We start from the raw sequence: 25910 nt of genomic DNA on the forward strand, positions 1-25910 counted from the left end.
TCTATATTCTTGCAAATAATTAGGGCTCTGTATTCAGCTGGGGTGCCTAGGTACCCTGATTCTCCGACCAATTTTTAGCAGATTGTCTATTCGCGAAAAACGGTCCGACACAGATAATTTCATAATCATTTAGATTTCCAAGTTTGGTTAAGTTTTGGAGGAGGAAACATTCGAGTACGAAACCTCTATTTTTGAGATTTTTACGCAGGATTTTTCGCCTTGTCCTTATCGCACTAGTTTTAGGAGCCGCTTCCGTTAGCGAGACGGGTACTTACCTAAAATATTTAAAACTCAGCTCCTGTTTCGTCTTAACGTTTCGCCAAAAATGGTTTCGTAGAGTCAATTATTCGTAGATGTAAGTTTTGGTCGACTAACTTTTGGTAGACTCTTGATTCACATATAATTCAGTTCGCTTCTGTGTAAATTAGCAGACCAATCATTAGAAGAATTTCATTTGGTAGAGTAATCTTTTCATCAAGCAACCTTCAGTCGAGTAATGTTTTATAACTTTTTTAAAGTTTTTGTCAAGTGGCACTCTGAACCCTGCCTAATATCATACAAAAATATCAATTTTAACATTTATTTTATATCTCTGGTTCCTATTTAGCTAACGTGATAAAACTTGTCTGCAATAATAGACTATTTAATAATTGTTCAAAAGAAATAAATAAGTTTTTGACATTATCAATAGTTTATGATTTATGAACAAAATAAGGCCAAAATCTGGAAAATGTCCACATGTAGAGCACTTGCCCCTACCCTTAAGTAGTCGGAATTTTACCAAAAATGGCATGCGATTTTTTTGTAAGGTCTATGGAGCCTTTTCCATACCCATATAGACCTGCGCTCTGAAACTCCTATGACAGTCAATTAAAAGCTGGAATCATTTTAAGAAATTGTACAAAAAATTCTGAATGTTTAAATTTAAGACTCCATAAGTTAATAATTTAATAAATTGCTGTTTATTCTGTATCACTAATAATTTGAGTTGTCAGCTGATATAAATACAGCAAGGAGTTCTATTTCACTAAGTACCTATAGTATTATATAATTGTGTTATTCAATTTATTTATTAGGTAAGTTGACATTGTTTATATGGTAATTTAAGTTGCCAGGGCTCTGGAGTCCTAAGTTACGTTTCGTTTCCCTAAAAGTCACGTTTTTGCTGCTTAAGTCACATTTTTATATTATTGTATTGTATGGGTAGGTATAGATGGTCAAGCAAATCTTGTCAGTAGAAAAAGGCGCGAAATTCAAATTTTCTATGAGACACTATCCCTTCGCGCCTACATTTTTCAAATTTGCCGCCTTTTTCTACTGACAAGATCTGCTTGACCAAGTATTTAAATCGATTTTGTTAGAAAAAATTCAGAAAGTAATACATATATTTCACAAAAAATCTACTAACTTTACGGCGTTACCATTTATACCAATTTGTGACGCCAGTATTTTCGTTTTGGGGCATTTTTTCAATTTAGGGGGCACTAATATCACCATAAATCTATTGATATTTTTCTTCCTGAAAATAATCAATTCTACCAGCAAAATTTGCATTTGATTACTTTGCCTCACATGTGGATAAAATGCCACTTTCTTATCAGTTTTTGAACAATCACGAGAGCCTTTAAGCGGTATCCAGACGGGATGACCAAATCGACTGATTTGATCAGAAATAAAATTGGCGTCAATCTCCGATTTAAGGCGTATTCAGATTAGTCAATTAAATTGCCCGATCGAATCAGAGGCCGCCAGAGGCGTATAGATAACTACTAGGTATACTATCAAACTAAAGAACACCGTCATGTCAAGGTAACAAGTCTCATTTTGCCACGACTATTATAATAAACATGATGGTGGATGTAGCGTCAAAGTGACAGTGCAAGTGTCAACTTGGGTGCGTTTACTACGTTCCTAAATAATACGAATTGCAGAATAAGCTTGTCCAAAATTCGACTAGCTTAAAAAGTCACAAAAATTGCCTCATGATCGAAAGTCACGCACATGTCACACGAGAAGCCGAAAAGTCACGAAAAATGTGACTTTTGTGACCATCTGGCAACACTCTAATTTTATGTTGTAGTTACTATCTTGTGAGCGTTTTGGGGCCACCTGTAACTCGGGCAGTTTTGACGTTCATCAAACGATAATTCTACGAAAAGTAAATCTGCGTATCGATCAACTGACTACTCTGCGTACTTATACCTAATGAAATTCTGCCAAAGCGTCTGCGATACAAAAATCGGCGTAATTCTACCCGGGGAATCAATAGGGCACCCTATTAGGGTTGTGGGCATGCCCACCGTGCCCACAACGGTGGATCCGCGCCTGGTAAGTGGGCAAACAACACCGAGTGTTCCGACTACGGAAATCACACAAAAGCTGCCATTATGGCATTCGTCTACGGAACATACCAAATGCAAAGCCGGTTTAGAGGGGAAGATACCATTTGTAAATGGCAGAGTAAGTCCAGGTGTCCGCCTGTTGTAACTTATTACAATGGTCATCAAAGAGCACTATTGGAGGTTCACGTGAAGAATGGCAGGTTGTACAATGCATTAGATGTTTTGGTCGATACCAGCGACGCCGATGAAGGCAGGTCGGGTCCTGCAGCTATCTTCGCTATGGGGCCGGACGGGAGGATATTGCTTTCTAACCTGCATAAAAGAGGATTACTGCATACATCGAGCTTTTATGCTGGTAACCCGGTGTCCGGGGCTGGAGAAAGGAGTTATCAAGAAGATAAGTGCCTGTTCGGAGCACTATCAATCGGACTTGATCTTGAACAGCCAAGTGGTTCAGTCGTTACGATCGCAGGGATATACGGATCCGATAAATTCTCAAATGTGTGGTGAGGATGAGACTGTTGACCACACTGAAATGAATGAATGAACTGAACTGTTTGTGTTCAAGTAACACAGCGATTTATTTTTACTTTTGTTTTAATTTGCTACTGTATTTTTACTATTATGGTGACTTCAGTCTAAGATGGTCGGTTTTTTATTATCTGTCGTCATGCCTGTCAGGTTCTAACAAGTATGTAAAGTGCGAAAGTGACGCGTGACATGACAAGTGATAAAAATGCGACCATGATACCGCCGCTGGACATTATAAAAACTGTTTAATACCTACTTAAGTAAAATTAAATTACAAATATTTTGTAGGGTCGCGAAAATGATTTTTTAGGATGATTTTTATTATTGTATATGTATGTTAGTTTGTAAGGTATGTATCTATGTGCCTTAGTAGCTTGAAAATAAATGCTTTGACTGATTGTCAGATAACAGCTGTTCCAAACGAGTACTATTAATGTTTATCGTATCTAACATCTTCCGTTCTGTAAGGCAGTATATGATATAGTGTATATAGCAATATAGTATGGCAGTATAGTATGTGTATAGCAATAAAAATAAGTCTATTGATACATCATTTTTACCCGACTACGGCAACGCAAAAGGAGGGTTATGATTTTGACCGGTATGTATGTGGGTATGTATGTATGTATGTATGTTCATCTGTTCCCTCATAACTTCTAAAGTACTTATTATAATTTAACAAACGATATGTCATTCGAATCGTCTTAATCGTCCGCTGGTTATAGGCTATATGGCGTCACAAAAAAATTAACACTGCGCCCTCTAGAGGTCATAAAGTCACGAACCAAAAAACTAAAATTAAGTAATGATGATGTGTTATACATCATTGGAAAGAGCTCGATTAGCACATTTCAAATATATAAATATTGTTAGCTTTTGCACCCGGCTTTGCTTGCATACGCCAGATAAAACATTAATTTATCGGTTAGGTGATTCGAACTATGAATCTACAAGCGCTCTGGATTATATCCGCGTGTTACGCGACTACGGCGATACAAGAAGGTTTTTGCAAAAGAAATTTGTTTGGCCGCTATACATGGTGTTTTTTTAATGACCTGCAATATTTTATTTATAACATGAATAGGTATAGGAGTCTAGATCAGCTAAAAGGTATGAAACAGCCATACAAGAGACGGACGAGGCACGCTGTCCGTACGAAGCTGGCTGTACGCGTTCCAAAGCCGGGCGCCTTCGGCGCCCTCATATTAAAAGAGTCGGGCGTAGCCCGACATACGCGTTCCAAAGCCGGGCGCCTTCCGCACCCTCATACTAAAAGAGTCGGGCGGAGCCCGACGTACGCGTTCCAAAGACGGCCGCCATCGGCGCCCTCATACTAAAAGAGTCGGGCGGAGCCCGACGTACGCGTTCGGTAGCCGGGCGCCTTCGGCGCCCTCATACTAAAAGAGTCGGGCTTAGCCCGACGTACGCGTTCGAAAGCCGGGCGCCTTCGGCGCCCTCATACTAAAAGAGTCGGGCGTAGCCCGACATACGCGTTCGAAAGCCGGGCGCCTTCGGCGCCCTCATACTAAAAGTGTCGGGCGGAGCCCGACGTACGCGTTACAAAGCTGGGCGCCTTCGGCGCCCTCATACTAAAAGTGTCGGGCGTAGCCCGACGTACGCGTTCCAAAGACGGCCGCCATCGGCGCCCTCATACTAAAAGAGTCGGGCGGAGCCCGACGTACGCGTCCCAAAGCCGGGCGCCTTCGGCGCCCTCATACTAAAAGTGTCGGGTGTGGCTGACGTACGCGTTCCAAAGCCGGGCGCCTTCGGCGCCCTCATACTAAAAGAGTCGGGCGGAGTCCGAGGGACGCGTTCCAAAGCCGGGCGCCTTCGGCGCCCTCATACTAAAAGTGTCGGGCGTAGCCCGACGTACGCGTTCCAAAGCCGAGCGCCTTCGGCGTCCTCATACTAAAAGAGTCGGGCTTAGCCCGACGTACGCGTTCGAAAGCCGGGCGCCTTCGGCGCCCTCATACTAAAAGTGTCGGGCGTAGCCCGACGTACGCGTTCGAAAGCCGGGCGCCTTCGACGCCCTCATACTAAAAGAGTCGGGCGTAGCCCGACGTACGCGTTCGAAAGCCGGACGCCTTCGGCGCCCTCATACTAAAAAAGTCGGGCGTAGCCCGACGTACGCGTTCGAAAGCCGGGCGCCTTCGGCGCCCTCATACTAAAAGAGTCGGGCGTAGCCCGACATACGCGTTCCAAAGCCGGGCGCCTTCGGCGCCCTCATACTAAAAGTGTCGGGCGTAGCCCGACGTACGCGTTCCAAAGCCGGGCGCCTTCGGCGCCCTCATACTAAAAGAGTCGGGCGTAGCCCGACGTACGCGTTCCAAAGCCGAGCGCCTTCGGCGTCCTCATACTAAAAGAGTCGGGCTTAGCCCGACGTACGCGTTCGAAAGCCGGGCGCCTTCGGCGCCCTCATACTAAAAGTGTCGGGCGTAGCCCGACGTACGCGTTCCAAAGCCGAGCGCCTTCGGCGTCCTCATACTAAAAGAGTCGGGCTTAGCCCGACGTACGCGTTCGAAAGCCGGGCGCCTTCGGCGCCCTCATACTAAAAGTGTCGGGCGTAGCCCGACGTACGCGTTCGAAAGCCGGGCGCCTTCGACGCCCTCATACTAAAAGAGTCGGGCGTAGCCCGACGTACGCGTTCGAAAGCCGGACGCCTTCGGCGCCCTCATACTAAAAAAGTCGGGCGTAGCCCGACGTACGCGTTCGAAAGCCGGGCGCCTTCGACGCCCTCATACTAAAAGAGTCGGGCGTAGCCCGACGTACGCGTTCGAAAGCCGGACGCCTTCGGCGCCCTCATACTAAAAGTGTCGGGCGTAGCCCGACGTACGCGTTCCAAAGCCGAGCGCCTTCGGCGTCCTCATACTAAAAGAGTCGGGCTTAGCCCGACGTACGCGTTCGAAAGCCGGGCGCCTTCGGCGCCCTCATACTAAAAGTGTCGGGCGTAGCCCGACGTACGCGTTCGAAAGCCGGGCGCCTTCGACGCCCTCATACTAAAAGAGTCGGGCGTAGCCCGACGTACGCGTTCGAAAGCCGGACGCCTTCGGCGCCCTCATACTAAAAAAGTCGGGCGTAGCCCGACGTACGCGTTCGAAAGCCGGGCGCCTTCGGCGCCCTCATACTAAAAGAGTCGGGCGGAGCCCGACGTACGCGTTCGAAAGCCGGACGCCTTCGGCGCCCTCATACTAAAAAAGTCGGGCGTAGCCCGACGTACGCGTTCGAAAGCCGGGCGCCTTCGGCGCCCTCATACTAAAAGAGTCGGGCGTAGCCCGACATACGCGTTCCAAAGCCGGGCGCCTTCGGCGCCCTCATACTAAAAGTGTCGGGCGTAGCCCGACGTACGCGTTCCAAAGCCGGGCGCCTTCGGCGCCCTCATACTAAAAGAGTCGGGCGGAGCCCGACGTACGCGTTGCAAAGCCGGGCGCCTTCGGCGCCCTCATACTAAGTGTCGGGCGTAGCCCGACGTACGCGTTAGGCGCCCTCATACTAAAAGTGTCGAGCGTAACCCGACGTACGCGTTCCAAAGCCAGGGCGCCGAATCGGTGCCCTCATACTAAAAGAGTCGGGCGTAGCCCGACGTACGCGTTCCAAAACCGGGCGCCTTCGGCGCCCTCATACTAAAAGTGTCAAGCGTAACCCGACGTACGCGTTCCAAAGACGGCCGCCATCGGCGCCCTCATAGGCACTAAAGGAGTCGGGCGTAGCCCGATATAGGCTGCGCTCTGCGTGCATTTCTGTACTGAGGACGCCCTCGCAAAAGTAGTATAAAGTGACTTCAAAAAGTTAGTAACGAAATCATGACCCCAAAATTAATTAAATAAAAAATAAGTTCAAAAACTAAAACCCGACTACTGCAAATCGCGCTCTAAAAAGTATGAAACAAGATAGAATTCTTATCTAAAATTATCAAGCAGGAAATATTATAAATGTTACCATTTTTTTATATAAAAATACAACGTAATATAATTTATTGAATTTTTTATATATTTACAGAGATTCAGAGGATCGCCGTGGTCGTATGCCACGATTATAAACTTAAAAGTAATGTAGCATACGACCACGGCTATCCTCTGAATCTCTGTAAATATATAAAAAATTCAATAAATTACATTACGTTGTATTTTTATATAAAAAAAATGGTAAAATTTATAATATTTCCTGCTTGATAATTTTAGATAAGAATTCTATCTTGTTTCATACTTTTTAGAGCGCGATTTGCAGTAGTCGGGTTTTAGTTTTTGAACTTATTTTTTATTTCTACTCAGCTGTATGTTGGAATAAGGTACGAGTAGGTACAATACAACATTGATTGTAACCTTTAGCGTCCCACCGTCATTATTCTGGTACCCTTATTAAATGGTACAGTTTGTCTGTATAATGGAGTTTTCCCCGTACAAAGTCATTTTATTTCCTGTTGCGACATTTTTTTCGGCATTTCAAGCAGACAATAGTTTTTCTGTGCATATTTTTGACCATTTGCCATAGAAAAGGAAACTTATATATCTGCAAATATTCAGAAAATTCGCGTTTGTATAGAAAAAACCGGGCAAGTGCGAGTCGGACTCGCGCACGAAGGGTTCCGTACCATAATGCAAAAAAAAACAAAAAAAAAAGCAAAAAAAAAACAGTCACCCATCCAAGTACTGACCACTCCCGACGTTGCTTAACTTTGGTCAAAAATCACGTTTGTTGTATGGGAGCCCCATTTAAATCTTTATTTTATTGTGTTTTTAGTATTTGTTGTTATAGCGGCAACAGAAATACCTCATCTGTGAAAATTTCAACTGTCTAGCTATCACGGTTCGTGAGATACAGCCTGCAATGGTGACAGACGGACGGACGGACAGCGAAGTCTTAGTAATAGGGTCCCGTTTTACCCTTTGGGTACGGAACCCTAAAAACGGTAGACAGTTTCATTTTTTTTTTTTTTTTTAATTTATTTATCATAAAGTACACAACACTTTTATAAACATTATATTCCTCGCCAAACTGCAATTGCAGTTTGTTGGCGAGATCGCGCTCATCTTCACAGACATACATATTATGCTATGCACTAAATACTAAACTTAACTTAACAACTAAATTCAGGTATATTTTAGGTACAGTTTAAATGTTAGGGTATATTATCCAATAACGTATTTTTTAACTCAGTTTTAAATTTAGCCCTACTACATTTATTTTCTTCCCTTAGGTAGTTAATTTCGTTATACAATTTTGGTATCAAAAACAAATCAGTTCTTTTGCCATAATAGTTTTTAGCAGTATTTTGTACAATTTTTTTAAGCCTTATGCTCTTTGTTCTATATCTACTTTGTTTCAACACCTTAAATTTGGAATGCTCCAATATCGTGCGATTTTAAAACAGAACAAATTCAACTCTATTTTCTAATACCATAAATTCAAATTATTACTCCCAATTTTTCTTGTATGGTGGGCCGCTATAAGTTAGGGTTACTATTTCTGCCTTTATTTTCCTCCTTTAGGCTGGCGTCCACTGGACTCGCCGAGGCGAATCGAATCGAATCGCAATAATTCGCCTCTTATATTTTCTTTGCAACTGCGTCCATTGACGAATAGCCGCCGATTCGGCTCTCCGCGCGTATTGCTCGTCAGGCGAATTTCTGCGGCTACGCGTTTCGACTCGACTCGGCGAGTCTAGTGGACGCCAGCCTATACAGTCATTGCGATTTATGTTGTTTTTCGAATATATACGCACCCAAGCCAAATGGTTCGTTATTTGCTAATTTAAACCCCCAAGGCTAAAATAATGCTGATATTACATGTATACCTCAATCCCATTCCGCCTGCACGTTTTTAGGGTTCCGCGCCCCAAGGGTAAAAACAGGACCCTATTACTAAGACTCCGCTGTGCGTCTGTTCGTGTGTCCATATGTCTGTCTGTCTGTCACCAGGCTATATCTCATGAACCGTGATAGCTAGGCAGTTGAAATTTTCGCAGATAATGTTTATTTCGCCGCTATAACAATAAATTAGTACTAATAACATGGTATAATAAATATTTAAATGAGCTCCCATACAACAAACGCGATTTTTTTGCCATTTTTTGCGCAATGGTACGGAACTCTTCGTGCGCGAGTCTGACTCGCACTTGGCCGGTTTTTAGGGTTTCGTAGCAAAAAACGGAACCCTTATGGATTCGTCATGTCTGTCTGTCCGTTCGTATGTCACAGCCACTTTTTTCCGAAATTATAAGAACTATACTGTTGAAACTTGGTAAGTAGATGTATTATGTGAACCGCATTAAGATTTTCACTCAAAAATAGAAAAAGAAACAATAAATTTGGTAAAATGTGTGTCCCCCCCCCCTGTAACTTCTAATAATTATAAGAGATTGATAAAACTAAAAAAAATATGTGATGTACTTACAATTACCATGCAAACTTCCACCGAAAATTGGTTTGAACGAGATCTAGTAAGTAGTTTTTTTTTATACGTCATAGATCGTAAACCGCAATTTTATTATGTTACTTGCTGCTACGGAACCCTTCATGGGCGAGTCCGACTCGCACTTGGCCGCTTTTTTTCTAACTAGACACGTGAAACCTATAAAAACACGACACGCTCAAACGTCACATAAAACGTTATTGCCCGTATAAAAATAAATGTAATAGAAAATACGATGAAAATAAAAACTTAGAACTGGAATTCGATCTTCTTCCTCGCGCTATCCCGACATTTTGCCACGGCTCATGGGAGCCCGTGATCCGCTTGACAACTAATCCCATGATTTGACGTAGGCACTAGTTTTTACGAAAGCGACCTTCCAACCCAGAGGGGAAACCAGGCCTTAGGTTGAAAATCTGAATACAGGCCTTTCTAATTAAGTATAATATACTCGTAACAGGACTCACAGGTTATGGATTTGATCTGGATGTGTTATGGATATGATCTGACAGTGTCAAACTGGAAACGTCCCTTTTAACCTGACAGATCAAATCTATAAAGTGTTATAACAATCAGAATACGCCCCCGAAGCTCATTACGAACCTTTGTATTGCTACGCTGTAGCAATGCTACGCGCGTAGCATTTTATGCATGTCGTTACGAACATTGACGCTACGGATTTTCTTAATGTGAGTGTGTTTTCTTTTTTTAATCTGGTAAAACCATTAAATAATTGATTGGAAATTCAATTACTTTTTATTTATTTGGAGAGCACCTGTAAACAGTACTAAGAGCGTCTGCTAGCTGGCGCGGTTGCACGGAGCGGGTGAGCGGGTTAACGAAAATTGTATTCATGAGCGTTGCTTACAGACGGCTTACCGTGAACGTTCGACGTGTTGCCTCTCTGTCGCACTTGTAAATTTGTACGTAAGTGTGACATGGAGGCATCTCGTCGAACGTGGTTCGCGTACGTCCTCTGGCGCGACTTACCTACAATCAGGACGATTTAGAGATCAACTAGATCTACATTAGATATCGACTAGATGTGACTTGGATATCTAAGTCTTAACTTGTCGAAATCGTTCAAGAGGACCTCCAGAATCGCGGAAACGTCAAATTTGACATACCTATCTTACAAATATCTTTAAATTATCCATTTCGTAACTTGTTGAAGTCTAGTAGAAATCTAATTCATTTTCCGAATCGAGCCGAATATTATAGAACCCGCGTGTGCGCCGCGCCCGCTTCGAGCATCCGCGCCATCTAGCGGACGCCCTAAGTTAACAGCTTTTCTCAATCACTAAACTGAAAATCGTAGTTCAAGACCAAAAAATGTAAGACATGTTGCCACTTTTTACTAGCGCGTCTTGTATTTATGTAAAAATAAGTAAATAAAATTACTTTTTTTAAATCGTAGGAGTAAAATTACCAATAAGTAATTTATCTTAGCGTGTTTATGTATAAAAATGAATTAAATATTTTACAAACAAATTATTGCAGTGGCAACATTGTCTTATTTTTTTGGTTCTGAATTACGATTTTCAGAATAACTATACCAAAGCAAAGTCCCCCGTCGCGTCTGTCTGTTTGTGTGTATTTGTATGTTCGCGGTAAACTCAAAAACTACTGTACGCATTTTTATGCGGTTTATAGAGTGAATCTTGAGGAAGGTGTAGGTGTATAATTTTTTAACCCCTGTGAAGCCGGGGCGGGTCGCTAGTATCAAAAAGAATAGATAGTATAGAGGAGGCCTGTTATAGTAAATGTTGTAGTCACTGTAAATTTACTGCCATCTATCGACACACGACTATAACTCAAAATAAACACGTATAAAATTATCAAAAAAATTTATATGTACGGATAAATGATTTTAATTATTTTTATATCATTTCGACCCATGTTCATTCACTGATATCTATGTGTTAAAATTGTTAAATATGAAACGGTGTCGTCACGCCATCTAGCCGAGAATAGGCTAAAGGTCGCATCATCTATGCGAGAATGTCATTTTCTTGATTTCCGAGGTATTTTTCTTAGACTTTATTTATCTTATACGAAGTTACATATGTCTTTGCTAGTACTTAATATAAAATATATAGGTAAGTAAAGTGTAGTCGAGCTTAGGGCTAGAGAGTACTTTAAACCAGCGGTCGGCAACCTTTTAGCAGCCAAGGGCCACATAGTAGTTAACGAAGATGACGCGGGCCGCACTTTGGTAATATTTGTGACTTTAGCAGACATTGTCGATCGTCAGTCCTACATACAAAATAGCCAGGGAGGCTCGCGGGCCGCAAGCGAGAGGTTGGCGGGCCGCATGCGGCCCGCGGGCCGCTGGTTGCCGACCGCTGTTTTAAACAATTCAGTTCTCTAGTCACTGCAAAAACTTTATCTACGGATTTCAAAGGAATCTTTTAGCGTAACTTACTATAGAATCATATCGGCATTAAATTTTGTCCTCTTAAAATATTTCCCATTTAGAGTTGAAAGGGGCGTTTCCATTTCGCTGGGTTACTTTCTTCAAACTATTATTACTCAAACTTACAGTCCAAAACAAACCTTAATGCTTGAGTTACAAGGTCGAATTTGCGAAATAAAGTATATAAGATACGATTTAATAAAAATAGTTTTCCGGTTTATCGAAAGCTTTCACTTAGTCGTTGACGTTTTATTCAATGCTTTTAGTTTATAACAATAGTTGGTAGGTTTAAATGAAAAATTTAGAAGTATTGCTCCTGCTACGGGGTTGTACCTACTCAACGTACGTTTTTAGCATTAAAAATAAGGTAAACAATCTTGATGTGTCTTTTAATTAGACATGCGCGAAACAGTGCTTCGAAAAGTGATGCTATATCACATCACTTTTCCGAACACGTAATGGTACACTGAGATATCACATCACTCATCACTCGAAACATGACCCGACCGTGAAACAGCGCTCGGGCGCGCGCGAGATGGCCACATTACAGCTATCTCTTACATTACACAGCGCATCTACAGCACTCTAGTGATTCTAGGCGTTTCGGATCCGTATCGGCGATCGATCTATTTATTACGCGTTGCGTTTTGTCACCTTTATGTGAAAGATTTTTTGTTAGTTCTTATAAATTATAAAATAATGTAATATGTATGTAAGTTTCGGAGGTAGATGATTGCCTATGGAGCTTCCCGATGTGGCGAGTATTCTATAACAATGCGTACATTTTGCTCGCTTTGGTTCTGTCTCCGTAAAGTGGTTCGTTTATAGCCATTTTTTTTAATAGGTCAATCAAGTTAAAGTCACCAATAGTCCGTAAAAAAGCGATTACTCACCAGCACTAATACATTATCAGAATATTGCCATAACGAAACTATTATTTACACCTTTCACAATTTAATTTAAATATATTTGCAATTTAGTTCACTGAGTCTTTATAAACAACTCGAATTTCTACAGTTAGTCTCGATATGTACTAATTCACAATTAAATTAAAGGATTAAACAAGTATTAACTCGTGCTTAGTTTGCCGCGAACCGCGAAAGTCAAGCAAACTATCAAACATTTCACAACAATAATAATAAACGGTTTTCTTTTCGTCAAATTCAAAATCGCAAATAAATTACTCCATTTGACCGTGTCCTTCTTGTATTATAAGAAAAACATTTTAAGCTCTACGCGGACGCATTAGAGTTTTAAATCTATTGCAGAAAATCATATTCGTAAAAATATTAGTGAGTGACAACTTAAACCGCGGCGATCGGCCGAGCGGACCTATCCGAATGGTTCCGAAGATAGCCGAAAGCATCGCAGAGCGAGAGCGAGCGAGCACTGAGTGCGAGTGCGAGCGAGATAACAAAGCAATGATGGCATGGCATGGCGAACAAACATGACACTATCACAAGTGACATTACACATTAATACGCGCTCCGTGCGTAGACTTGAACTGACCGTTCATATCGGCGAGTCAATGTATTTGGAATTGAATCCATTTCGCGCGCTTCGGACGGTCGTTGGCGCTCGCGCGCTCGGTGCGGCTCGCGTGATGCGTGATGTTTGAAGTACTGGTTGATTTCGCGGAGAGATACGTAATGCCATATTACGTGTTCGAGAGATATCTCATTTGTGATATTACGAGCATTACTTACACATGTCTACTTTTAATTGAAAAACACGTTTTAAAAATAAGTTACGGCAAATATGTAATAATTATGAATCCAATACGATCATTTATATTCTTCTGCTTTCATAAGTAATAGTTACTGATTTTTAAACAGCGTTTTTCTATTAAAAGACATGTCAAGATCGCTTACGTTCTTTCAAGTTCTTTCTAATGCTAAAAAAACGAACTATACTTCGTAAAACTAGTTCTTTTAAATAAGTTTTATGTTAACGCAGTTTATACATAGAATTGTCCTAAAAATTATGCAAGACTAAACAATAGCAACCTAAGAAGAAAAATCTATAAAACTTTAATTTGGCTTAGTAGTGTAGGTATAGGTTGGCCCAAAAATACGTTGACATTTATTTTTTCTGCAGCTTATTGTTGATTTATCAAACGTTTGCGATTTATATGATAATTTTTAAATTATTGTAGTTTTCTATTTTAATTACATTTTATAAAACATTTGTGTATAAAAAATAATAAAAAATATTACTAAAAATTCTTTACTCTAGTTTTGAACCACCTGTATATTTATGCACGTGCGGCAAATGACCCTATTCGCGCCTCAACAAATAATATAACTCTGAAAGTAAACCTTACAATGCAATGTTGTTAAGATACCACACGGTTCGCCTCTCGCCTCAGAAAAAAGACGTATGAGCCATATATTTTGAGCAATTTCGTGACATTTATAGTTTAGGAGTTGAGCTACAAACTCAAATAACACCCTCATTAGAGGGCGCTTTAAATAATTACGTTCGTACGTCACGTGTTTACGGCGAGTTTTATGAAAAATGTTCAAGCTAATATAAACTGTAACGTATTTAAGACTTAGTTTGAATTGAATTGGCAAAACTGAATTGAAAGAAATGTTTGCATACAGTAACGAAATATTTTGTTGCCTACCACTAATACAGAAAAGGGACATGCGAACTTTGGTTGTAACTTTCTATTGAGAAAAATGTATTTCTTTTTTACTTAAGTTCATTTATTTTTCTATTCTGCCCTCCTAAGCCGAATAAGTTAGCAATGAATTTTCTTTTGAGATAGCGCTATTTGGCTTAGCAGGGCAGTATTACTCGTTGAATTCGGCTAATTATTTTTTTCAGTGAAAAAAAAGTAGTAAAATGGCGCGTGATTGGATCTTGTTTCATCGCATACCAGTGTAAGAGGCCAATTTGAGCGTAGGTACACTGACATCAGAATGACATCTAACTGTGCTTGTCCATAGGTACATACCTAAAGGATGACACGCTAGACCGGGCCGTGACTGGGCCGAGGCGTCTGTGATGTCATTTTCTATGACGACTGATCGGTGGTCACGAAGTGCTATCATAGAAAACGAAGCACCGGAAGCTCCGGCCCGGCCGCGGCCCGGTCTAATGTGAGTCATCCTTAGTTGAAGTGGCTGAGACGCATGATAACTAAATATGTATATTATTTAATTCAAATATAATTCTGATGTCAGTGTACGTTCGAATAGGTCTGTAAGTTTAACACAGGACTAGGCGTGGCTCACTCCGCGATTTCGTCGCTTTGTTACAGGTAGGTAAAAGTACATCCGTTCCACACCAATTTTGGTGGCTAGCCATAAGCCGCGCGTGGCGCTGTCGCCACCTAGCGGCGATATCTGTTCTGCAGCGGTATCATGGTCGCATTTTTATCACGTGTCATGCCATGCGTCAATTTCGCACTTACATATTTGTTAGAACGTAACAGGTATGGTGACAAATGATAAAGAGCCGACCATCTTAGCTCTACGGATCGTAACAAACGCGTTTTGTTAGAGAGTGAGTCTTCTGTACCTAGTACTATTATTTATTCTGTGACAGGACGCTTATAATGTACCTAAAGTTACCACGTCGTGAACGTGGGAGACTAGGCAAAGTTGCAAGCTGTTACTCTTCAACTTAGCCTTAACGACTTGATGGATTTAGGAAATATGTATCAGCATAGTTATGCTTTGGCATAGTTAGCTTTATTGCACGATAACGATAACCGACTCATACAACTCGTGTCGGCCAGATTCGAACTCGAAGAAAAACGTTTCTTTAAACAAATTTGTATGACGAATTTATCCGAAATCCTTAACATTTGTAATTCCCCTAAAATAACGTGGTTGTGACCACAATATTACCGAGTTTGAGCTTACCTTAAATACCCTTCGTTTTAATGGTATATAATTTAGTTAAATAGGTTAACGTAAAACAATTTAACCACCGCCTGCCTCCTGCCCGGAGGGTGTCGTGATTCGGCGGTCCCGGGGCAAATTGCCGAACCCGATATGAGCAGACGACTTTTTAACAAGGCCACGCTGTTTAGTCTGTCATTATTTTATGATGAATTTATGTGTTAAGGATAAAAGATAAATAATATTATGACGACGGTCGGATAATGGTGTTGTGGACATGTAAAAGCGTGGTTCATGTACCTAAGTTGATTTTACAATGAAAATGTTGCGTGAAGATCAGTAGATGATACAAGGGGGCAACGAACTTGATTTATCTAAGCAAATCGTATGGGGTTCGGCGAAGGGCGGAAAGCTGTGCAACTTGGCGAGATAAAACTCGTTAAAGAGAAATTCCTTAAATGTATCTTGTGATCACGCGGCTACGACAAAGCTTTTAATATAAAACAACAAAAGAAACCTCTAATAATACTTTTAAGCATTTATTTTAAGTAAAATGCTTGTGTTTTATACTACTACGATATTTTTTAAAGCTTAAAAGTAATAAATCAGTTAAAAAAAATTATTAGTTTTATTTCTGTAAAATATGTAAATGGAAAAAAAGAACTGTCCGAGAGTTCACGACGAATAACGAACTCAAGAGATAACTCTATTTATTAAAACTAATTTTTTCAACTATATTCGTGAGTAACTGTTTCATCTTGCATGAAAACATTATTAAATCTCAGCAGCTAATAAATATTTCAGGGACAAACATTTTCTTGACAAATATTTACATTTGCAAGTAAAACTTCAGCGACCCGAAAAGTTCGCTTAAATAAGCATTTAAAATGCACAATTCCATTTCGCGTTCGTTATCGGTCGATACAAACAGTAATGTCAATGCCAAAGCGTGTCCAGCGATATCATCTGACGTACTATGTCAGCCAGTTTACGAAGGAACACGACATAGGGACATCTACGTATATATTTCACCTGTTTTTTTTATTCGATACCGATAAAACACTGTTGCAGAAAATTCTCCAGCTCTTTCATGCCTATTTTACTCAGTGAAGGACGGAGGATTCGAGATATAGTAGTGACGTCGAGCGCGAGTTCGAATAGGGGTTGTCTGCAGTGTAGTAAGGGTGCGTTGGGAAGGCTTCACTCGCGCCCAGACCGCCGGCCGATATGGGCGTTACGAGACACGGGAGCACCGCGGTCCCGGCCGAGCTCGAGCTCGCGCGAGCGCGTCGACCCCACCTGTTGATCGTCGACGACTCGAGGGAAACGCGTGCTAGCGAAGGTTAGTGCGTACTTTATTCGAACTTTACGTGGTTTTACTTGGATTTTTTTTCTAGGATTTTGTTATGTGTTTTTAAGAAGGAATTTTATTCAAAAGAGAATAGTAATACTGACGAATTTTACAAATAAAGAGAGTTTTGTGGTTTTAGTTGGATTTTCTTTCTAGGATTTTTTATGTGTTTTTAAAAAGGAATTTTATCCAAAAGAGAATAGTAATAATGACGAATATTACAAGAGAGTTTTGCATTAAAAATTGAGTGATGTTAAGAAGTAATAGTTTATAAGGTAAGAACGCATAAGTCAATGAGGATGACTTTGGTTTACCTAAACTACGTAATTATTATACGGTTTTTATAAAAATAAGTTACGGAGTATTACAGTGATATTTTCTTCGTTGACTTTAAAAATCTTTAAAGAACAATTATTTACCACAATGCAAATTAATTTAAATAAAGTTTGCATATCTTCACTGCTTACAATATGAAAAAAACGTAACAAAGAGCTGTTGTCAACCATTTTATTTCAAGGTCATGCAAAATTAAAATACATTATTTTACATAGTAATTTTGTAGCAAAAGAACTATTAATCATGTAGCGTTGAGCTAACAACATTTATCTTTGTAAGTTAATGCTTGAAGGCATGTTTAAGTTAGAAATTGGTTGTCTGTTTCACAAGGAATGTTAAATAATTAAATTAACCCAGACCTTTACTGGAATCGTTCCTTTATTAATAGTAACCTAATATTTTCAGAGGACGTAAGAGATAACGGTTAGCATTTGTTATTTATATGGTTTCCGCCAGTTTCAGATTGCCCCCAGTAATATTCCACATGTTTTGTTATAATTACGCGTTTTATTTTATTCGGGCTGTGTTGAGTGATTATTTAAATTCGTTGTTCTATAGGTGAGTGATTAAGCCATTTTTATAATAGTTCATTATGATACAAGTACGAAATATAAAACACGGCTGATGGAAGTGGTTTAAATCGACACGAGTTGCGAATTACGTATTCGCACATTTATCGTATAACGTTTAACAGTGCATAATGGTCCTTTAAATTTTCGACATAGGTGCGTAATGCGCTAATTATCGCACTAGTGCTGATATGTGTATATTTACGTATGTAGGCATATTTATTCCACCGTAGCGTCGATACTACTATGTCGAAGGTATTAAACTTTTAACATTTATGGGCCATTTTATTCAGTTGTTCAGTCGCCATCAGATATATTGGAGCAGCCAAGGAACTCACAAATATCTGAACACGCCTTTATTATTAAAACGTTAGGGTGCGTGTTCAGATATTTTTGAGCACCACAGCCGCTCCTATATATCTGATGGCGACTGTACACTACACTTATTCTTTTGATTCGGACTTTTTTATGTTATTCCTAGTAAGAATCACGAGCTATTTCGATCCTAATACGAGGTGTCCCAAGTGATTTCAAAAGCTTTTTTATGCCGATTCCTTTTATAGCAAGGTCGGGGTACTTTAGCCCTTACAAGGTTACTTTGTCCACCCATGAAAACCCATTTATTTAATTAATAACTTCTTAAGAACTACACTAAAATGACTACACAAAAACAGATTAATCACATAATGTAATTTTTTTAAATGTATCAATTCAATTAAATAGGTTTTCATGGGTGGACAAAGTAACCTTGGATGGCTAAAGTACCCCTATCTTACGGTATTTAAAAAAACAAGCCGAACATCTTCTTCTTCCTCGCGTTATCCCCGCATTTTGCCACAGCTCACATAGGAGCCCGGGGTCCGCTTGGCAACTAATCCCATGATTTGACGTAGGCACTAGTTTTTACGAAAGCGACTGCCATCTGACCTTCCAACCCAGAGGGTAAACTAGGCCTTCACCGAAAAGCGACTAGTAAATATCAAATAATATTTCGTACATTGTAGTACTTATGTCATAAGTTCCGAAAAACTCATTGGTACGAGCCGGGATTTGAACCCGCGACCTCCGGATTGCAAGTCGCACGCTCTTACCGCTAAGCCACCAGCGCTTCCACAAGCCTAACATGACCCTAGTTTATTACCGGCTATAATCCGGAACACAACAGTGAAATCGATGTAACATTAATTAATAATTAAAAAGTAATTCTTAAGTCAAACAAGTTAACTTTCCTTGTACAAGGTTGGAATGTAATGAAATCGATTGTTCTAATCAAATTATTCATCCCCCAGGTAATAATTAATTTCGCTTCAACTTCTTCTTCAACAGGCTTCTGTTTAATACCGGGTGTGGCCTGTAACTTGAGCAAATAATTAAAACATAGATTGTACTCCTCAAACGGTGACACTTTTGTTCTACAACTTTTAAAAATTATGAATTATTTAGACTCCCTATTTCATACAAAATAAATATTATCTTCAATGGACGCCATCGCCATGCCATACTTATTATTGTGATTGACGTTGCTTGTCACGCCTTAAACAAAACAAAATTCGCAATACATTGCGTCTTAGAATAAACTTTAAAGTGTATTAAAAATCAAACCACAAATTATTTTTAAAAGTCGCTGAACATTTGTTAGTCAGTATGAGGAGTACAGCCTATAGTTTAATTTGTTGCTCATATTACAGGCCACACCCGGTATACCCTTGCTTATTTTCAAAAGGACATACTCGCATGTTCTGTAAAAATCATAGTAACTAATATATTTTAGGGCCACGACGTTAACCGGTTAAACCTGGAGTTATCATGGTTACCAGTACGATTTGACACTGGATTAACGGTTTAACCGGTTAACGCGGTTTAGTGGGATGGTGCGAGTGGCGCTTAAGGATCTTACTCGTAGGGTAAATGGCATATATTGGTTGAAAATGATTGGATATACGACGTTCTTACTTTATTCATCCCATCCCCATCTGGGGGAGCATACACCTGCCGCGTGTGTGGACGAGGGATCCTCTCCCGCATAGGGCTATACAGCCACGAACGCAAGTGCCGCTGCCGGGATGTTGCTTAAAACATCTGACACAGATGAAGAGACCTATTATTATTATTACTTTATTCAGTGCTGTTTCATGAATCCTATTGCTTTTCGGCTCGATTCGGAAAATGAATTAGATTTCTACTAGACTTCAACAAGTTAAAGCCTAACAAGTTCCTTTTTAGCCCTCGCCACGTTGCGGATTTTCGATGGAACTAATTTATTTTAATGGCAATTATTTTGTTTGACATCCGACATTGAAAGTCATTGAATGTCACCGATGTAAACAAATCGAAAATGATTGTAAATATTTCAGGATAATAATAGATTTTGCAATCAAAATGCCCAAAAAAATTCACACCGATGCTAAACAAATAATTTTAAATACATTAAAATACTTGCGACAGAAAAAGGATACGGGATTCAGTAGCATTCCATTAAACAATGTTGTGAAATTATTTGTTGACATGACGGGTACTGATTTTCATAGTGAGTTTGTAATAAACTGGTTAGTTTTGTACTAAATATGAATATTAATTATTAAATTATTATTTTTCTCATTTAAGGCGTCTTTAGTGCTATAATCAAAAATATTTATTATAAGAATGAGCCATTACCACCACGAGTGACTGAATCTGGTAAATATATATACGGAGGTCGAATATTTAGAATCAAATTATGGCGGATAGGTAAATTATTCATACTTAATTATCAACTAAACATGCTCTTTCGATTGGGTTTCGATTGGGAAACATACTTCTACAACTCACATGTACATAATTGTATACCTCACTCGCTCTTGCACGATGCCAATACACACTGTCCCGACTATTCATGACGTACACGTATTGTTGCTATATGTAAGCTGTTTGTAGCGACATTATATCAGGGCTAAAAAAGAACTTGTCAGGCTATACGATATGGATAATTTAAAGATATTTGTAAGATAGATATGTCAAATATGACGTTTCCGCGATTCTGGAGGTCCTCTTGAACGATTTCGACAAGTTATGACTTAGATATCCAAGTCACATCTAGTCGATATCTAATGTAGATCTAGTTGATCTCTAAATCGTCTCTAGATCTTGTGATTATCTCGAAATCCGAATAGGCCTGTATGTTGGTTGAAAATGATAGGATATACGACGTTCTTACTTTATTCAGTTGCTGTTTCATGAATCCTATTGCTTTTGGCACCGTAACGACGAACCAGTATTTCTTTTGTATTAAAGAGATGTACAATAACGTAAGTCCTGTCGGTATTCTACAGGTTGCACTTCGGGGAGTGTGCCCAAGAGCTACACGAGCTTATTCCACCGTCCCCATTCTACCATCGGACTTTTAGACGCACGGCCGGTTTCCATCCTTACTTGGTAGATATTCCACCAATTCGCACGAAGCGCTTTGCTTCTACTTTCCTTATACGCACTGCCAAGGAATGGAATTCCTTGCCGGCGTCTATATTTCCGTGTTCTTATAACTCGGCAACCTTCAAATCAAGAGTGAACAGGCACCTTCTGGGCGAGCTCGCTTTATCGTAGGCCACGTCTACGCCTCGGCTAGTCTGTGGCCATGAGTAAGCCCATTCATAATTTAAAAAAAAGTACTATTTTTAGAGGCGTATCTCGTATTTTTATTGGTTTTGTTTGAGTTGAGTGCTAGTCTCTGGAAAATATAAGAGCCAATGTGAAAAATTAAACCTAGCAAAGCTATTGAAGTAAAGGTTCACAATAGATAATAAATTATAAGGAAAAATAATTTTCCATTTTCTGTTTGCTTTACTTTTATGTACATTTTGAGCGATGATTCGTGCTTCTACAAGCATGACTCGCAGCTGGATGAATTGTTTCTGCCGTGATCAAGTGAAATATGACGGTTTTTAGGGTTCCGTACCCAAAGGGACCCTATTACTAAGACTTCGCTGTCCGTCCGTCCGTCCGTCTGTCACCAGGCTGTATCTCACGAACCGTGATAGCTAGACAGTTGAAATTTTCACAGATGATGTATTTCTGTTGCCGCTATAACAACAAATACTAAAAACAGAATAAAATAAAGATTTAAATGTGGCTCCCATACAACAAACGTGATTTTTGACCAAAGTTAAGCAACGTCGGGAGTGGTCAGTACTTGGATGGGTGACCGTTTTTATTTTGCTATTTATTTTTTTTTGCATTATGGTACGGAACCCTTCGTGCGCGAGTCCGACTCGCACTTGCCCGGTTTTTTTTATTTGTTACGCACTTTTATTTAGCTTCACTGTGTAGGTATATAGTCGCACCAAACAAAGTCTGCAGCGGATTTGATAACCCACGCAGTGTAAGTGTTATGTACTTATACGTCATAATTTCATAGAAGTTTGACGTTTAAAATGACACTTTCACAGCGCGGGCTATCAAAATCGCTGCAAACTTTTTCAGTCTGACTTTATTTATGTTTGCTTCAAATCTAGTACCTAACTTAAAAACCGGCCAAGTGCGAGTCGGACTCGCGCACGAAGGGTTCCATACCATTACGCAAAAAACGGCAAAAATCACGGTTGTTGTACGGGAGCCCCACTTAAATATTTATTTTGTTTTGTTTTTAGTAAGTATTTGTTGTTATAGCGGCAACAGATATACATCATCTGTGAAAATTTCAACTGCCTAGCTATCACGGTTCAAGAGTTAAGCCTGGTGATAGACAGACGGACGGACAGACGTACAGACGGACAGTGGAGTCTTAGTAATAGGGTGACGTTTTTACCCTTTATTTGATTCAGTTGAAATTTGAATACTTCCGTAATTTCGAATTTCGATTACAATGCAATAATATGCTTGACATCTTATATGAAGCATCATAATGAATCGATGATGCAGTCGGAAGGGAAAAACTGTACTCCTCAATGGAAAAAAATAAACAAATCGAAGTTAGGCTCATTAGGAAGGGGTCAAGAAGTACTAGGTAGACATGCAATCGTAAAGAAGTACAGCCAGCAATAAAAGTGTGTGTCACAAAAAAAACATTTTCGGCAGTTACTTGTTCAGTTAGTACGTTGAGCTTTGCCAACTTTGTATACTTACCCTCGTGTTCAATACACAAGCACAAAACAGATAGGTAGGTACAGAAATCAATCTTCATACAAAGGGCGCTCGATCAACACACACATAGACACTGCTCACGGACACGATATCTCGAATATCTCGGACCGGTTGGGACCACTGCGAGCGCGAGTGTCATCTGCTTGAGACACGCGTCTGTGAACTTTTTTGTGCAATAATGGAGAAACAAAAAAAAAGTTATTATAACTGTTCAGTAGATGGTTGTTTAAATTCAACATTAACGGTGAATTATCGTTTTTTAAACTATCAGTTTAACAATGACATTAAAATAAAAATATTTTCTCAAACATGCAATGAAATATTGATGTTATGTTCCTTATAATAGGCTGCGAAGTATGACGTTTCAGGTGCGGCTAGGACATAAGGTCGTTAATGGAATTTCATACACATCTTGCAGGCCTAGGCCGGCAAAGTCCTCTTTTTTAATTTTCATTTCACAGATATTTGTGACACAGCATCGTGGCATTCATCCATAAAAAAAAAAACTAGAGGCAGTATTTGCTTTATGGCTCGTAATGACACTCTGCCACTACGCCTATTAAAAAAAAACAAAAAACAATGTTTGCTATAATTTGCAGTTTTATTTATATAAAATCAACATGAACTTAATAAATAATACACTCTATAATTTTAAATTATAAATATAACTACACAGATAAAAACATTTAAAATATTTCATCTAAACGTTAGCGGTAAAAAGGTCTACTCAAACACGCGTAGTTATATTTTTTAAATTGTTATGGAGGTAAAGTTGAAAAATATTCATTCTGTTTTATTGGATTTATGGTGCGTTGTTGATTTTTTGACTTTAATATGAGTTCCGACGAGATAATGAAATTAATATTAATTGTAATCGTAGGTGTTGGAATTGGCAGCGTAAGCAGAATTGATTTTAAATAACTTGCTGCCTCTGCCGCCAAGTCAAAGACGAAGTATGTATATGGTTGCTTATGGCAATTTTATTATTTGAGAAACTAAGAAAAATGGCTTACAGTTTATTAGAAACAGTTTTGTGGCATATTTTAAATGAATGTACCTACAAATTCGTCAACACTGTGGAAATTATACTTATTTACTCCATGCATAAAGCAACGATGTACCTATGTGAAACATGATATCATCATGAAAGACTATGTAAACTTATGTGACGAAAACGACAGTCAGACGGATACAAGGCGAAAAAATTAAAGATACATGAAAATATACGGGTAGTAAAAATACACGACTCGTGTAAAACATACGCGTGATAATGATATAGGTACGTGTTGGTTATATTTTGGGTGTAGTTTACTTTTAGTTTTTTCTATTAATAAAACATGGGTTTCGTGGATTTTTTATTTTATTTATTTCATTGCATGTTTGAGAAAAGCACTATACATACCTCGGCGGGAAATGGGGTTGCCCGCGCTCAGACCTATCCGGCCTCGCTTCGCTCGGCCGTCTATATGTCTTCGGCCGGCAACCCCTTTCGTCCCGGCCTCTGTAGTAATGTACTATTTAGTTATTATTAATTTATATTTCCATTCTTCCCGTTCCATCCTCAACAATACCTAAATCAAATAACTAGATACGAGCTGATACGAATGCCACTACCACGATAGTTTTTTGTGCATAAGCTAGCTAGTTAACAACCCTAGAGCGACCGCCGAGCGTAGGTATGAAAAGTGAAGTACATACATGTGATTGACTTCTGTACCTATCTGTTTTGTGACACAAGCTTCAATTAAACTTTACAAGCCTCAATTAGTTTCACTTATATGTTCTATCCCTTTCTTAGAAATACATAAGTCAAAATGACAGATTGAGACAAACGAGGAATAGTTAATTTTGGCTCGTAGCGCGTATATGAATAACGCCATAAGTCTACCCAATAAATTCGAGGAATTATTTAGCAAATACCATCAGTTTTATTCATATAACATTTGAGCCATGCATATGTCGGCGGCCGATCTTAAGATCAGGCATATCGTGAAACGTGAAAATCTTTGACTCGTTCGTTCCCTGAGTCGACGGAGCCCCGCTACGCGGGGCTCCTATTTCTGATGGGCAGTTTGCCCTTCGGGCATCTGAAGCAACCTAACGAACCTACCTACCTATATATTGGTTTAATATGACTATCTTCAAAACAATACACAGGAACATTACGATCTGACTGATCCTACGATCGGCCGCCGACACATATTAAATACAACATATCGTCTGCCACATCTTTATTTTGCAATTAATTTGTACTCTATGTCTGTTTCCATAAGGTTTGATTTCGTGTCGTACCTACCATATCCGCAGTGATACAGTCATGTTTCATATCCCGAGGAATGGAATGATAGTATGGCGGGCACGTGTTTTCACGGTTTCTGGTATTTAATACGAACACGAATCATTTTCATTTGGAGCGGACTAAGCTGGTTGGAGTTCGATTTGCGTCGTTCGAGTGCTATACAGGATGTGTTTGACCATGGGGCTTTAAATAGCTACTTTTACTATGGCACCAACCACGAAATCCAGAAAAAAATTTTTACTCTTTCATACATTTTGGCTGATCAGATGTCGACGTTTTCTTTGGAAAAGCCAAAAAAAAATTTCCTCGATTTTAGGGTTGGTCCCATAGTAAAAGTAGCTCAGTTTAGCGAGTAAAATCAAACCCTGGATTTAAAGCCCCATGGTCAGACACACCATGTACAGGCACAGGTACAGTCAGCATTAGAAATGGCGAAGGAGAGTTGTAGTGAAATTTAATACTACTACTTAATTTAAAGGGTGTAGTAGAATTTAAGCGGATGGAAATGAAAAACTATACAAGGCCCACTTGCACCATCCTACTAACCCGGGGTACAACAGCTAAACCTTTAACTCAGTGTCAAATTGGACTGGTAGCTATGGTAACTCCAGGCTTAACGAGTTAACCCCGGGTTAGCGTTTGACACTTCTCGAAATGATCTCGAGATTTATGTCGTTGAATAATTTAAT

The 25910-nt window shown here is 39.7% G+C and overlaps 1 protein-coding gene and 1 long non-coding RNA gene across 3 annotated transcripts in view; one reads left to right on the plus strand and one right to left on the minus strand.

Moving 5' to 3' along the window:
* LOC134670798 (uncharacterized) overlaps positions 1-25910 on the minus strand; it is a 46252-nt gene that overhangs the window by 18382 nt on the left and 1960 nt on the right. The gene's annotated exons all lie outside the window — the stretch shown is intronic.
* Positions 16678-25910, plus strand: part of LOC134670786 (synaptotagmin-10-like) — a 192334-nt gene continuing 183101 nt past the window's right edge. For both annotated transcript variants that reach the window (XM_063528603.1, XM_063528604.1), the window contains exon 1: positions 16678-16893. In XM_063528603.1, the coding sequence (XP_063384673.1) occupies positions 16779-16893 (115 nt within the window). In that variant the 5' untranslated portion in view covers positions 16678-16778. The remainder of the gene's footprint in view (positions 16894-25910) is intronic.

This window comes from Cydia fagiglandana, chromosome 14 (genome assembly GCF_963556715.1).
Source record: "Cydia fagiglandana chromosome 14, ilCydFagi1.1, whole genome shotgun sequence".
Classification (NCBI taxonomy): Eukaryota; Metazoa; Arthropoda; class Insecta; order Lepidoptera; family Tortricidae; genus Cydia; species Cydia fagiglandana.